Genomic DNA, 16,647 nt, shown 5'->3' with positions numbered 1-16,647 from the left:
TCCAGCCAAATTCTGGGCCAAGCACATCACCTGTTGCTGGAGGTATAGGCATGAAGAACACACATTCCCACCCTCAAGGAGCTCACAGAGTCAATTCTAAAAAGTGCATGAGGCTAATTTTTCACAATTATAAATTATGAGTCTGGGAGATCTTTTCCTCTGTTACTTCTTTCTCTCTTGGAATCAACAGTTCTTTTGCCAAAGGGTATAATGGGAAATAAAGTGTGTCCAAAAGGTCAACCATTGTTGGAAATTCTCGTAAAAGGCATTGCCCAAGACAGTGCTTTTCAACAGAAATACCATGTGAGGCACATAATATTTTTAATTTTCTAGAAAAGAAATTAAAGCAAAAATTCAGGTATAGTTACTTTTAATATATATTCATTTAACCCAATGTATCCAACTATTATCATTTTAACATGTAATCAATATAAAAATTATTGAGATATTTTACATTATGTATTTTTAAAAAAAATTTTTATTGGAGTATAGTTGCTTTACAATATTGTGTTAGTTTCTACTGTACAGCAAAGTGAATCAGCCATACATATACATATATCCCCTCTGTTTTGGACTTCCTTCCCGTTTAGGTCACCACAGAGCATTGAGTAGAGTTCCCTGTGCTACACAGTAGGTTCTCATTAGTTATCTATTTTATACATAGTATCAATAGTGTATATACGTCAATCCCAATCTCCCAGTTCATTCTTTTGTACGTATTGAGTCTTTGAAATCCAGTGCTATGTATTTTGTACTTACAGCACATCTAAATTTGGTCACATTTCAAGTGCTCGGTGGCTACGTATGGCCTGTTGGACAACACAGGCCTACTGTGACCCACTGTTTACAATTTGGGTTTGCGATTATTTTTGGATTAAAGATAATTTTTTTTTTAAAAGAAATTCACGTTCTTTTATTTATTTATTTATTTATTTATTTATGGCTGTGTTGGGTCTTCGTTTCTGTGCGAGGGCTTTCTCTAGTTGCGGCAAGTGGGGACCACTCCTCATCGCGGTGCGCGGGCCTCTCACCATCGCGGCCTCTCCTGTTGCGGAGCACAGGCTCCAGACGCGCAGGCTCAGTAATTGTGGCTCACGGGCCCAGCCGCTCCGTGGCATGTGGGATCCTCCCAGACCAGGGCCCGAACCCGTGTCCCCTGCATTGGCAGGCAGACTCTCAACCACTGCGCCACCAGGGAAGCCCCCTAAAGATAATTTAGTTTGTTGCCTCATCTTCCATATTGAAAAAGGTCTTTCCATTCTGATTCTTTGGGTCAGAAACCTTCTTGAACTGATCTGCTCAAAATGTTTATTTAGTGCCTATCAAGTATCAGACATTGTGTGTTAGGAAACCACAGTCATTTCTCATTGAATCTGAGACAGCACAGCCTGGTGGTTAAGAGCGTGGAGCTAGACTGCCTGGGTATGATATGACTATACCACTTACTGTGTGACCTTGGACACTTACTTAACCTCTCTGTGCTTCAACCTCCTCATCTATAAAATGGATGGAATAAATAGTATCTTCCTCATAGGGTCACCATGAGGTTTAAATGAGTCAGTATTTACAAAGTGTGTAACACAGCATCTCATAGGGCAAGTACTATACAGGTGTTTGATAAAACACATTTTAAAAGTTGAAAATTTTTAAATGGGTCTGCATTTTCCCCATACGATGAGGAAGTAAAACCTTATAGTTTAGAATTAGACTGAAACTCAGAAGACCTGGGGGTTTACTGAACATGTGAAAGTCATTCTAATTTTAAACAGGGAGCATATTTTTGCATACTTAATTATTAAAAAAATGTTGTGGAAATAAATGAGCTTCTACATATAAAACACTTTGAAGAATTCCAGTTAGTGGTGATCATCTCTACAAAGCCAAGGTATTCTGGTTATTATAATTTTATAATAATGGATGGATATTGGTTCATGGATGGATATTGCAAGCAGCTACGAACTATGCATTTACGAGGCTCCACTTGCAGAGGGAGAAATGACTGTTCATTCTCCTACCATACACAGACACTGACATTTCATTTCAATTTCTGTTGCTGGTGTATTTTTCTCCTGACCTTTATGCTTAGCAGTGCCAGGCCTTCAGTGAGCCGCTCCTAACTCTGACATTGCCTGGCATCTGACGCATTATCATTCCCGTAATTAACAGTGACTGGAAGCAAATAATTTAATTCTGGGCAAATGAAAATGAATCAATGGTGTCAACTCCATTTCCCATCTTTCTAATTTTCTGTAACAAAAGAGGAGAGGGAAATGTCTGTTCCCTGGTGTGAGATTCACTTAGGAAAGTTAGAGACAGATAAATAATTGGTGATGCCCTACTCCTCGTTCCCACAAAACACCGCTGTCCCCGGCAGGAAAATCATTCTTTGTGCTGAATAAATATTTAAAGTCACACAGAATATGGCAGCTGGACATATTTATGTTTCTAAGAAAATATGCTCATGACTTAGTGTGGTGAATTAAGAGGAAAGCACATCTATCACAAACCCAGGAAGACCTCAGGCTAAAACAAGAGTTCCTTCCAGGCTCCTTTATATGCAGAACAGGAATATAACACAGCACTGCTAATGATGCCTCAGCAACAAAATAAGATAGAGCAAGGGGAAGCCTGTGGCATTTGCAAGAAAATCAACACAAAGGCGTCTTAACCTTGGATTCAGAATGCACAGTTTACTTGTTTACAGAGTGGCTAGTTCAAAGGACTTCATTGCAACTTAAATCCTGGCTGTGTCACTCCTGGTTCCATCACTGAACCTTAATCTATAAAATGAAAGGTTTGGACTGTGACCCAGAAATTCTCTTCCTCCTCTGAAATGCCCAGTGTGTGGAACTGGTGGACAGGTGCTATACCAACGTGGAGATTCTGTCAGTTGCTTTGTCTATTCCAAGTATGCATTCTGGAACTGGGAAATAACCATCCTGTGGTCCCTGCTGGACCCACTGTGCGATGAACCTGAGCTCAAACTCCATTGACAACCTGACCTCCGTAAGTCCCTACCCTGACTAGTGGACCACAGTGACATTTTGAGTCTCCTGGAATTAATGTCAGTTCAGAGCCAGTGCCTAGTAAGCCCCGAAAAGTCTGAGGATTTCCTTTTTCCTCATGCAGTTACCCTGGTAAAAGGCTATATATAGGTTCTTCTGGGGAAGGCTGGGAGAAAGATGAGCAGTATAAACTTTCAGCAATGTACCAGGGTCCTTCCACCAGGAGACCCAGTCTCCTCTTCATTCAAGGGGTTCTGGGTCTGTAAATGGGCTCAAGTCTGGGAATTGACTGACAGGCCATGCCTCTCTGGTTTTATGATGCAAATTAAGCTTTTGGTCACTTGATCTAGACCTCTTCCCCTTATATAGATCAAGTAAGACTTCAGTAAACTTCCTATCTATTTCATTTCTAGGAACACCATGGCCGTAGGTCTGTGCCAGTCAGACTATTCCACTGCTGTCCTGACTGGTGTCCTTTACAGTATCCTCGCCCACCCTGCCTTGAGCAGTTAAGCAGTAAAGAGCAGACAGACCTATCTTGTCAATCTCTGCCCTCTTGGAATTCACATGCTGGTGGAGGAAAGAAAGAAACACACAAGAAGCAAATATTTGGGGGCATAAATCAGTGCTACCAAGAAGACATACCAAGGGACTGTGGTGAGAGTCACCGGGAGGGGTGGTCTCAGGATGGCCTGTCTGAGGTCGTGAGTGCTGAGGGCTCAGGGAGAAGATCCTATGAAGAAGAAAGGATGGCAAGATTGACACTCCTGGGAAATGTGTGGAGCGCTGCAGGGTCTGAGCACCAGAGGCTCATGACAGAAAAATTCCCGACATTCTAAAACCTTATTTCCTTGGTCATCTAGTTTTCCTTAATTCAGAACCAGATCAGATGTGGATGGAGGGAGCTGCCTAGTAAACAGAAATAATAAGATCTCTTATTTATTTATTTATTTATTTTTGTGGGAAAGTTTGACTTTTTCCATATAGCTTTTTTTTTTTTAACATCTTTATTGGAGTATAATTGCTTTACAATGATGTGTTAGTTTCTGCTGTGTAACAAAGTGAATCAGCTATACGTATACATGTATCCCCATACCCCCTCCCTCTTATGTCTCCCTCCCACCCTCCCTATCCCACCCCTCTAGGTGGTCACAAAGCACCGAGCTGATCTCCCTATGCTATGCGGCTGCTTCCCACTAGCTATCTATTTTACATTTGCTAGTGTACATATGTCAAGATCTCTTATTTAAGGTCTCCAGGATCAAAGTCTTAATTCTTTGGCTTGAGTTTTTTTAAATTTATTTATTTTTATTATTTATTTTTGGCTGTGTTGGGTCTTCGTTTCTGTGCGAGGGCTTTCTCTAGTTACGGCAAGCGGGGGCCACTCTTCATCGTGGTGCGCGGGCCTCTCACTGTCGCGGCCTCTCCCATTGCGGAGCACGGGCTCCAGACATGCAGGCTCAGTAGCTGTGGCTCACGGGCTTAGTTGCTCCGCGGCATGTGGGATCCTCCCAGACCAGGGCTCGAACCCGTGTCCCCTGCATCGGCAGGCAGACTCTCAGCCACTGCGCCACCAGGGAAGCTCCGGCTTGAGTTTTAATTAAGAACGTTTAAATAAAAAGGGACTGTGTCAAACTTTAGCTGCTTATGTACTCAGTATATAAGTAATGGGTGTAAAAAGGGTTTAAACATTACATGCCGTTAAAAACAAGAAGAACCTTCAAGTGGAAAATGGTTTTTCATTCACAATTTTGTCATTGTTTTCTCCTTCTTCTGTGAGTCTCCCACGCCCCTTGCTGCTGCCTCTCTTAGGGCACTGATGAATTCTTAGAGCAGGTGGAGAATGGGAGGGCTGTCTGTGTGTCTTCCCTCTACAACCAGATGGGAAGCATCTGGGGGCCAGGTCTCATCTATATCCGTGAAAGTCCCCAGTGGTTTCAGGGGTAGAGCAGGTGTGAAAGTGTTTTTTTGAGTTGAATTGGAATGGAATTGGAGAAAATAGAGACTCAGCTGAGACTATCCCTGAGATTCACAGACAGGGTGTCCAGATGAACCCTAGCTGCTGAGAAAACCCCTCTGTCATCAGGGTAGCACTCCACATGTTACGAGTAGGTAACAAGACCCAGAAACTCAGCCAAGGAAGAGAGATCACTTTCTTCATTTCCCTTAACAACTGCATTTCTCAGGTCTCCTCAGCTGCTGGATCCCACAAGGTTCTGGGTGTTTTGGTGAGTAAGCTCACATCGCTCCCCTCAGTCCCACCCCCAGCCTAGGGAATCTCCATCCATTCTGGAAAGCAGGGATGCTCCACTTTAGTCGCCCGTTTTCTCCCAAGTCTTTGCCCATGATTAGTCTTTTCTGTTTCCCTCTTGGGCGAGACTTGACATTTCAAAGTCAGAAAGAGGCCTCTTTTCCCCCTCACCCTCTGCTGTCACTCTGAGGCAAGGAGCACAGGACAGCTTGGCTGAATGAATGGGAGGAAGAACAAAGAAAGAGCAGGAATGCCAAACAGGGTTGGGGTGGGGGGATGTTTCTAGACATTATCCCGAATTTCCTTCCCTACCCTGTACTTTAACACATCATCTCACTTGATCCTCATACCCCAGGGTAGGATGTGAAGTACCATTATCTCTCTTTTCCAAAAGCTGAAGCAGGTTGGAGAGCCGGAGGGACTTTCCCAAGGTCTCACAGTAAAGGGCAGGGAAAGGGTGGACTTGGGTTTCTGGACTCCCAACCCTGTGCCAACTTTGCAAAGGCACACGGTGCATTAGCCTCTGGTAGCACAATTTACAGAGCCTAGCTGAGTCAGCAATACACAGTCTGTGCTTTGCCAGGTAAATTATCTCATTTAGAGGTCTGCAGCCCTGAGCTGCTGGCTGAAGGATGATTTGTCTGCAATAGAGAAGAGGATGATGTCATGAATATACTCAAACAGTCTCTGTCTGTGTACTGCCCTGGCTTCTAGACAGTCCCTTAGTTTGGAGTATTTTGCAGCCACTAGAATGTTCCTTTTCTCCGCAGTCAACTGGGTTGACCATGTCATCGTCCAGACTGGCAATTAAAATTGCCATAATAATTTGACTACAGTTGGGTACTTTTTTTTTTTTAATTTTTATTTATTTATTTATTTTTGGATGTGTTGGGTCTTCGTTTCTGTGCAAGGGCTTTCTCTAGTTGCGGCAAGCGGGGGCCACTCTTCATCATGGTGCGCGGGTCTCTCACTATCGCGGCCTCTCTTGCTGCAGAGCACAGGCTCCAGACGCGCAGGCTCAGTAGTTGTGGCTCACGGGCCCAGTTGCTCCGCAGCATGTGGGATCTTCCCAGACCAGGGCTCGAACCCGTGTCCCCTGCATTGGCAGGCAGATTCTCAATCACTGCGCCACCAGGGAAGCCCAGTTGGGTACTTTTGAGTCTGTGGATATCATTGACATTTCCTGGATAAGATTGTGAATGGAAAGGACTGGAAAGTTCAGAACTTAGGCTATTAGTCTTCTCCTGACAGGCTAGTGGTAGTATGTAAGTAAAAGAAAGCAAAAGGAAGCTTTCCTGGTAGCAAGAATGTCTTATGCTATGGACCCTGAGAAGGGCTGAAAACAAATAGCCCCAAATAACACCTGTTCTTCCTCAGGTATCTCAATTCACTCAGCATTAGATCTGGGGCAGCTCCTTGAATCCATGATCCAAATTCCTCCCCAAGGATGACATATGTAGCCAGTCTCACACAGAGCCCCGAGCACCAAAGGTCCCCTCTGTTAAGGAAAAGCCCTCTTTCCCCATCAATACAAAGCAAATTATTGATTCTGATCATTTTTCTCCAGGGAAAAAATATTGTCACTCTTTCGCAAACTTTCCAACTCTCTTGGTTTAGTGGAGTGTCCTCACTCTAAGGAAATCGCCTGAAATTTGTGCAACTTAGTCACGTATTTGCAAAGTGCCCACTGTGTATAGAATGTAGCACAGGAGAGGCTATAAGAAGACAAAAAAAGAACATCAGAAAAATCTGTGGATAATCCTCCAATCTCAATATGTGCACAAATCTTGTGGCAGAAAATGATATAAAAAAGTAGCAATGTTTTGAATGAATTATAAAAGTGACCCATTAGTCTGCACGGGGAAATCTCTGTACTCTTGAAATAACCCACTTACACAGTCTTTCCCTTTGATGCCTTATGTTCCTACTAATCTTAGCTCTGATTTAAAGTACTACTATATGTAATTAAGAGAGATGGGTTGCAGTTTTCTGATCTTCTCTTTGGGCAAAACTGTGCTTTGCTGTGTGGGTACCGCCATCATCAACCACCATAACTGATCTGCTTCTCAAATTCATAACCCAGCACGGCCTCCTGCCCTTTCTTTATGCATTTTTATTTCACTTTATATTATTCCTATAGATTCATCTTATGCTAGACCCCTCAGAAAGAAAGTCTCTAATGAAAACAAAGTACTCAAGCATGAATCAGAAATTTTATATTTTCACTATTTTTTTCTTACCAAAGCAGAGTTTCTTGGATCTCCTAATTGAGCTACTGGGTTTTCCTAAGCTGTGGATTCACTTAGTCTAGTAATAAGTGCTTCGAGTTCTTTAACGAAAATAACTACATAATTAACTATACTATGCCATTGCACTTGGCAATAGCACAACTCCTGTTAATTCAACAAAAGTCAGGAACTTACAAAAAGAACCTATTGCATCTCAAGAAGCAGGCTTCCTACCTAGTTAAATATGCTGTTAACATAGATCAATAAAACAACATTTACCTGAGACACTCTCATGCTGGATTTAAGAGCATACTTGAATGGTTTGAACCTTTAATTCGTTCATAACAGATAGGACCAGAGCTATTTCTTGCTTAAATTAAATTTTCAGAAGAAAAAAAATACATTTATGAATACTCACTGCCATAGAAACAGCATTTCTTTGAAAACAATACCCATTTCCTAGACATAAAACACTAAAAGAATCAGCCACGGGAACAAAGATGTGTGTTCCCTTCTCTTCTGGATTTAAAGGTTGATAATTATATTTCTAAGAACCAGCATTATGGGCTGACACAAAGATGGGAAAGGAGATGCATTAAGGGATAATTTCTTGGTAATGAGGACCTCTAGAAAGCATGCACATTATGTTTTTATGTAGAATAAACACATTACTATAAAATATGAAGAAAAAAACCTTACCCGAATCCAGAAAGTAAGCGACAGAAGAGAAAGAAGCCATAACCTTGGACAAATGAAGAAAGGAAGGCAAAGAATCCGTTGATAGACATGCAAATCAGAAGAGACTGCTTCCTTCCCACTTTGTCTGCCAATCCTCCCCAGAAGAACGCCCCCACCATCATCCCGAGGTACACTATGCTGCCTGCAACACACAGAAAACAAAGAAACACGTCAGAGACTGGGAGTAAGCGACACGTGTAACAGCAAGTGAACAAGGGACAAGATACATTCCAGAATTTTACATGGGAAAAATATTCCTTTAATAACAGATCCTTCAGGACACACGGATCAGCCTTCAAGTTGGAAAGCAAGCTCTGTGGGCTACCTTGGCTGCCAGGGCCAGTGGCAAGGGCAAAAGACGAAACAGTCACATTCTCACCAGCCTTGTGGGGATGGGTACCCAGCAGGCAAGCATAAGGAGGGGTCTCCACACAGAAGAGTCCTGCAGGTTGACTCATGGCTGTGTCACCTTTGGTCCGAATGCCCAGCTTGGCGCCGCAACAAGGCCAAGATTGGAGACTGAGTCAAGGGCTCCCGGGTCAAAGCGGATCCCCTTCAGGGTCCCTCTTGGCATCACTGAGTATACAGTTGAATTTTCTAATTCACTTGCTTCTTCTAAAAAACCAAGCCCTCATAAGCTCTGTCCAGAATCTTCTGCAGGATGAAATAATGTTAGGTATGGCAAATGTTACTTCCGGGAGGTTTCTAAAAGGGTGTACAATGTCTAGGGGAAATGGTATAATTAATAAATGAAAGTTTGGCTTTTAAAAAGCTGCCATATTTTACCCATTTCTACTTTTTCCTTTGCTTCACCAAAGCACCATTTGACTAGTCCCTTCTCAAAGGCACGTTCAAGATACTCAGCAGCATCTGAGTCACAAGCTAAAAAACGCTGCTTTAATTATTGCTTTAGATTAGTTAGGGAAATATTCTACTTAAACGTTCACCAGAAATCGTTTGCTTAACAGAGTTAATGAATTAATATGAGACCCAGAAGGAGAACATTTGGCAAAGTCTGCAGATGCTGCTTTGCAGATAGCTGAGTACAGACAGCTACAGGGAGTGGCGAATGTTGGAGCAATTATACAATAAGACAAAACAGAAGCTGTTTTTTATTTAGACTGGGGTACTGCAAAGAGGTGGGTGGTCATCCTTTGCCTGGCTGGGGGTGGCATATTTTTCTCTGTACTATGGGGCTGACCATACACAGATCATCCTTCTCAATAAAGAGATTACTCACATCATGCGGCCCAATGCATGTCCAGAAGACAATTTAAAGACTGTATCAGCACAAGGCAAAGGAATCCCCAAAGCAGACAGATTCACCCAGGGAAATGCATACGCAGCATATCTCTTATTTATAGCCTAAGAGGCTTGAGTTTGCCACTCATGCCTCTCAGAAGAATAATCACTAGCTAAGCTGCTTTATGATAATGTTTGTCTTTAAAAATGCCTACAAATCACAAAGTGAGCTCTATCCATCAGGAGTGGCCCGTGGCTTCTGTCGTCAAAAGCCTTGGGAATCTTTCTTGTAGCTCCAGCCCCAGGAACAAAAAGTGGTCCCTAGCACTTGTGGAACCCTTGCCAGTTCTAAACGTTTGCATGAATTAACATCACGACCACCCTTTGAGGTTAATACTCTGGGAGCACGGTTCATTGGTAGGGAAGCTGAGGTGTAGGGAAGTTAATGATTTGACCACAGAAAAGTGAGTGGCAACTACATCCAAGTCCGACAGCAGCTCTTTGTACAATGCGCTTATGACTCCTTTAGCCATCCTGGCTGCCCTCCTGTGAAAACATCCCAGTTTGTCCAGGCTCCTATGTGGCAGTAACATCTAAAATTGAAAGCAGTACCTCAAATGTCTCTGAGGTGCCTTCTCCCTGGGCACTACCCTCATAGAATTAAGAGTTAAGTCTGGGGTAGCAGAACATGATAGACGGGCGCTAGAGGAAAATGCTGCTTTGTCCTCCCCGAGCACGTGGCAAGGGATGCGCTACTCATTCTCAGATATTCCAGATGGACACATTCCCGACTCCTGGTCGGGGAGGTGAGAGAGTTGATACTGCAAACAGCTGGGTGATGCCAGAGCAAAAATGAAAATCCAATCTCTTGCTAGAAAGAATAGGCTCCTGCGCTATGTTCCAAAGGAGGCGCTATAACTCCCTTGCTGTTCTGGCGCAGGAGGGATGATGCTTCTTCTGGGCAGGTCTCATATCCTGTCATCCCCTTCTTCCGGGCAGTCACCTGCAGCCGTGTCATTGCTAAGCCAGATCAGAGCTTTACGAAGTGATGATTCCAGCACTTTAAGGGCTTGTAACTGGATGCCACCTTTCCCCTACCCAGCAGTAGCATGAGGACACAGCCCCACCCCGGGAGCTTCTTCAGCCTCAGAGGCAGTAAAGGCTGAGAGAGCTGAGCTTGCCCTTGACTCCTGTGATGGAGATGGCTTAGTGACTTGACAAGGGGCAGAAAATCCTCATTTATTATTAGCACCTTGTACTTAAGCCACTTGAAAATAAAATGTAAAGATAATACTTATGAAGAGTTTTAATATATAAAAGAGTAAAATAAAAATGGCCCATCATTCAATTCCCCCATATGTGTGTATATCTATATCTATATCTATATCTATATCTATATCTATATCTATATCTAATCTCTCTATATATATATATCTCCCAAATATGCCTACATAGCCAATAATTCAAGCCACATAGAAATGTATAAAATGAAAATAAAAGTTTTCTCCCCCACCCTTGATCCTCTTCCCAAAGGTAACTATTGTCAAAATTTTTTCTAATTCTTCCAGAAAGCTTATACATATATAAAAATGGATACCCTACAGGAATTGCCTGTTAAATATAGTTTCTCTTTTCCTATGAAGTGTTTATCTTTTCTCTTCTTGTGTTTAGGATTTCTAAACTAAGCAAACCAGAAATAAATCTCCCTCAGAATTTTAATTACTTCTTCAAAATACATTTCATATGTTTCAGAAAAGCATTCACCATCAGCGAATAGGGGAAAACCAAACAGTTATTTCTCCCATTGCTATTATTTCTATGCCTAAAATAAATACACCCAAGCTCCCTAAAAAGCAAGTCTATTAAATTCAATTTTAAAGAATTTATTGAGCACCCGCTATGCATGACTTTCCCTGAAGTGCTAGAAATACAGGGATTTGTAAGTCATGATCCCTGACCTTAGGGAAGGGAAAAGTTACCAAACCTTCGTCTGATGCCTACTCTAATCCAGGAGAGAAGCGAAACAGTTTCAAACCCATTATTTCACACAACACGTCCCACAGCCCCACTGAACAGTGCCAATACAGAGCAGGGCAGAACCTTCCATGGCTCCTGGGGACACACGATCAGGACAGGACAGTGCACTCAGGAACCTGGGCTCCAAGTCCCTGAACTCCCTTTCTGCTCCATCAAGACGGCTTAAGGAGCTCATAGTTCAGGGAGGGAGACACAGGCCCACAAGAGAATGAGCCCAGCTGTGAAGCGTGTGCTCCAATGGAGGCGTAATCGCGAGCAGAGGCCTGGGAGGTGGCTAATTCTGTGGCCTCTGAAGAGGTTTCGCTGAGAAGGGAACATCTGAGAGAATTCGGAAGGATAAGAAACATTTCAAGGTAGTATTAAATTCCTCCACAACTGACAGGTTTAGAAAGAAAATAGTATCAAGCTGTATCTCACTTCAACTCTGGCTAAAAATACATTTCAGATCCCAACATAATAACCTTTTGTGCCTACATGGGATTGCTATTGGCAATTAGACTCTTCCATTGGGCATGCTATGGACAGAACTAAGCCTACCCAATAATCTATTTGAGACAAACAGCTGAATTAGAAAATTCATTTTTTCATCATGTAATCTAATTAAAACCAAACCTTTGAATGTTGGCAAAGTCATGATGTGAATAAAAGTGGAAACGCTCTGGATCCCTGCCTCGTTTGTTTTCCTGTTTCCATTCTGTCTTCACGATGTTGTTGATAGGGAGTCCTTGAAAACTGAGAGCAAGGATAAGCTCTTAACATGGACCAACCTTCTCTGTTCTCCTCTCCTCATGATGCTGCTGATGGTCAGAATTTAAAAGGATTTTAGTCCAAAGTCCCTTATTTTACAGGTGGGAAAACTGAGGTTGAGAGAAGCCGGTACTTGAAATCAGGCCTTCTAGATCCTCGTTCCTCAGAGTATGACCCCTGCAGCAGCAGCACTGGCATGCTGGGGAGAACTTGCTAGAAATGCAGACTCTAAGGCTCCACTCCGGACCTACAGACTCAGAATCTGCATTTGAACAAGGTTCCCACGTGATCTGTGTGCACTTTAGAATTTGAAAGCACTTTTTAGGCTGGTGTGCTCTAACCACCCCCCCCCTTTTTTTTTTTTTTACTTAAAGTTTGTATTTGTCTAATACATATTTGAGGCGGGGAGATGCAGGCTACAGAATATTTAATTCCAAAGACACAGAACAAGCAAGATCTCCCTACATGAGCTGGAGATCTCCTAAGGGCAAGCAGAAACTCTGTGCTTCTCCTAGGACCTGCTTTCCTTTCACCAGCTAGAGGCAGACCTCCAGTGCAGAGAGAGGCCAGGCTGTGATTCTCAGATCCTTTCATGAATCTAATGAAGACTTTAATTCAGCTGGGCTGTCAGGAAGTTGAGCTTGGCCTGAGAAATAAATGTGACCTGAAACTCACTCTCCTCCTACCACAGCTGGGGCTCAGGACATCCTTGGCTGGCCGGCCAGCCTCTCGGTCCAGGTTTCTCAGAAGACAGAAAGAGGCCTCGAGCATCGCTTCCCCATTAAGGGATTTTCTAACATGGGAGCTGATTCCATTCTATTTAATCGTACCCTTATTTCCCCTGACAAATATCACATTTCCATTTCTGTCTCCTTGCTAAGCTGCTTTTGATTCTTTCTGACAATCCCTAAGGGGGCACACGTCTTTTCCCTGTAGAATTTTAAACCACATTTAAACTAAACAGAACAATTTTAAGAAATAGAATAGAGTCTTTTTTCTCATAATAATTTTAGCCAATAGTTTTTTAAAAAATTGTTTTAAGCACTTCAGTTATCCGTGGCTATTGCATTATCCTATAATTCATCCCACCATTTATTAACAGATTGATTTTCAATAAAAAAAAATTCCGTGATAGTGTTCTGAATTCAATGATAAATAATCTCCATGTGGCAATGCTCACATTCACCTTTTATAAGGGGATTTTCTTAGGTTAAAATAAAATTTTAAGTCAAAAATAAATCTTTAAGAATAACAATGACAGTTCTGGAGATGGCTGTTGAAAAGAATAATATAATATCATCTATCATAGTCACAGGATTGAGAAAAAATGCTTTATTTCCTAAATCATGCTCATTATTTTTTTAGATATTACACAAGAGGCAGGTGCATTTATTGTCCCAAAGATAGGGTTTTCTACCATCAGCCTGTGTTATACCCATAGTAGACACCTACTTAGCCAATTCTTACTTAACCAACTCAATGGATTAACCAACCCTCCCACAAACACACTGAGAATTATTTACTATCTTCCCTCTGCTTCCAATAAGTGCTTTAGGCTTACTGGGCTTATATCCAACCTGCTTATGTGAGTTCTGCTCTTATTAGTTATGTATCCAATTAAACATCAGTCACATAAATAATGAGATATGAGTGTGAAAGGAATGGGAGCTACTCTTATGAAAACTAACTTAAGAAAGATGTGGGTGGGACTTCCCTCGTGGTGCAGTGGTTAAGAATCTGCCTTCCAATGCAGGGGACATGGGTTTGAACCCTGGTCCGGGAAGGTCTCACATGCCATGGAGCAACAAAGCCCGTGTGCCACAACTACTGAGCCTGCATTCTAGAGCCCGTGAGCCGCAACTACTGAGCCCACGTGCCACGACTACTGAAGGTCGCGTTCCTAGAGCCCGTGCTCTGCAACAAGAGAAGCCACTGCAATGAGAAGCCTGTGCACCGCAATAAAGAGTAGCCCCCATTCGCCCCAACTAGAGAAAGCCCGCACTCACCAACGAAGACCCAACGTAGTCAAAAATAAATAAATTTATAAAAAAAAAGAGAAAGACTTGGGGAAGATGAGTTACAAAAGTAAATACTTAATACACTTATTAAATAAATGTCTTAAACATCTGTATATTAAATAAATAGTAAATAAATAGTAAATAACATTTATTAAATTATATTAAATAAATTACATTAAATAAAATTTATTAAATAAATGTGAGCAACCCAACTCTAAAAGACCAAGAAAAATCATAAAGATCAAAGATTCTGTGATTAGATGGTGGCATATTAAAGAAATTAAAACTGAAAATCAAAGCCACATGGTGGCTATGGAGATGAGGGAAAGACAATGGGGTACTTCAGTTTTGAAGCTCCCTATTCAAAGGGCGTCTTTGCTCCTGCACTAGAAGAGGGTCGAATGAATACAAGCCCATATGTTAAAACACAGTGCTTAAGTCCCTACACTTATGTTGCATGGTTTCCTGCTTTTACCAACTTTTCCATTTATTGACCAATTACCAGTCTGGATTTAATTACATAATGGGGTGTCTACCTTGCCTCAGAAGACCCCTGAAGACATTCTTTGTGCTTAAAGAAATCAGGTTTGCATAGCCACTGGAAGAGTCAACAATTACCCATCAAGTGGTTTATCTTATCACTAAAGCCAACACTAAAACAGCATCTCCTTAAGATCAATTCCAGCACTCACAACCTTCCTTTCCCCCATTTCCTCAAAGATTCCTTTCTTTCCCCACTGTGTACTGGAAAAATCCCTGGAATGAGGGCCAAGGTATCCAGGACTAGTTCTAGTCTCCCTAGAACTAGTTGTAAGCTGTCAGGCTAGTCTTTCAGCTTCCTCTGTGTCAAATGGTAGATGGCGGTCAGTCCCATAAAACTGAACCAGCCTCTCTCTTCTGTCTGTCTGGGGGGAGGAGGGGGACCTATCTCCCTTGCTGGCCTCTTATGGATCCTCCCCACCCACCCACTGATGTGGAAGCTTTCACAGCTGCTGCCCTCTGGTCGCTGCTCCTGGACCCCCAAAATGGTGAGCTATGAGAGTGGCCATCCCTCGGCCAGACCCCACTGCAGCTTGTAAGAGGCTGATTCCAGGGACCACTGTGCCTCCCCACCTGCCCTTGCACCCACTCAGTTCAAAGAAGGCTGCAGCATCTTCCTCTTTATCTACAACTTGCTATCTCTCTTTCTTACTGTTTTCAAATTATGTACTTGAATTAGAAATGATAACATAAAATCTCAAGTTCAGTATTTATTCTATTGGATTCTTCCACTGAATGTGCTGAGAAGTGGACCCATTATTAAAGCAATAGGGGTTGAGACGGGGGAAGCAGAAAAACTTTGATGTTGTTGTTTTTTATGCAATATCCTTCATCTTCATTCCACTACTGTTTAACACTCTGAACTTTGCATCAAGCAGCAAATAGTTAAGAGCCCAGGCTCTTGAAACACATGGACTAGATCTGAATTTTTGCTTTACCATTTACTAGCTGTTTGATCCTGGGTAAGTTGCTTTATTTCTTTATGCCTCAATTTTCTCCTCTGTATAATGGGGTTAATAGTAATACCCCCTCACGGGGTCTTTCAGGGATTAAGTGGGTTAAAGCACTAAGCACCGTGTGAAACACAGTTGTTCAATAAAGAAACAACAACTAATATAACTATTGGTGTGAGGGAAAGAGAGAAAAGGGGAGAACAAAATGGTGATGGAAAACAGGCAACAGGAAAAAGGGGAGGGGCTCTGGAGTGGTATAGAAGTAAAATGACAGATTTTGGCCTCCCTCAGCTCAAGTTCTGAATAGAAGCCACCTGAAACAGCTCTGGAAGTGTAATCTAATTTTTTAAATCTCAAAGACTTATTCTTTTGCAACTTGAAACTATTTAAGTAAATAATCAATACGCTTCTCCTAAAACCAACCCCTGAGTTCTTCCAATTACTACTATTTTTACTAGCCACAGGTAAGGGCCATCGTGTGTTCAAATGCATCTGTGGACTTTCGGAAAATCAAATAAAAGTAAAGAAAGTACTAGTATCAAAGACACATGGACAAATGAAAAAAACCGAAACTCTAATTTGCAATAGAGAACATTTGCAACAAAAGTCAGCTCACCTTTGCCAGAAGGAACTATAAATATCAGGCACAGTCTACAGCACATCTCTGACTTCACATTTGGAAAGTCTGACAATTAAGTCTGTCGGTCCAGGCAGAGACTGATGTAGCTGCTTGTGTAGGCAGGTAATGCCATATCAAGGATAATTACCACTTGTTGCTTAAGTCCACCTGGGCACCAAACACCCTATGAAGGCCCAAGGACACATCCACTGAATTCATGAGCCAAATGCAGAAGGACAGTCTTGAAAAGAAAGCCCAATCTATTTTCT

General features: G+C 42.2%; 1 protein-coding gene across 1 annotated transcript in view; it reads right to left on the bottom strand.

The window, feature by feature from the left end:
* Positions 1 to 16,647, bottom strand: part of SV2C (synaptic vesicle glycoprotein 2C) — a 243,105-nt gene that overhangs the window by 107,356 nt on the left and 119,102 nt on the right. The window contains exon 3 of the mRNA XM_007175894.2: positions 8,184 to 8,364. Coding sequence (XP_007175956.1) covers positions 8,184 to 8,364 — 181 coding nt within the window. The remainder of the gene's footprint in view (positions 1 to 8,183; positions 8,365 to 16,647) is intronic.

The sequence above is a fragment of the Balaenoptera acutorostrata genome, chromosome 2 (assembly GCF_949987535.1).
Source record: "Balaenoptera acutorostrata chromosome 2, mBalAcu1.1, whole genome shotgun sequence".
NCBI classification, from domain to species: domain Eukaryota; kingdom Metazoa; phylum Chordata; class Mammalia; order Artiodactyla; family Balaenopteridae; genus Balaenoptera; species Balaenoptera acutorostrata.
The sequence above is the reverse complement of the archived record's forward strand: the minus strand, read 5'-3'. Positions and strand labels throughout refer to the sequence as shown.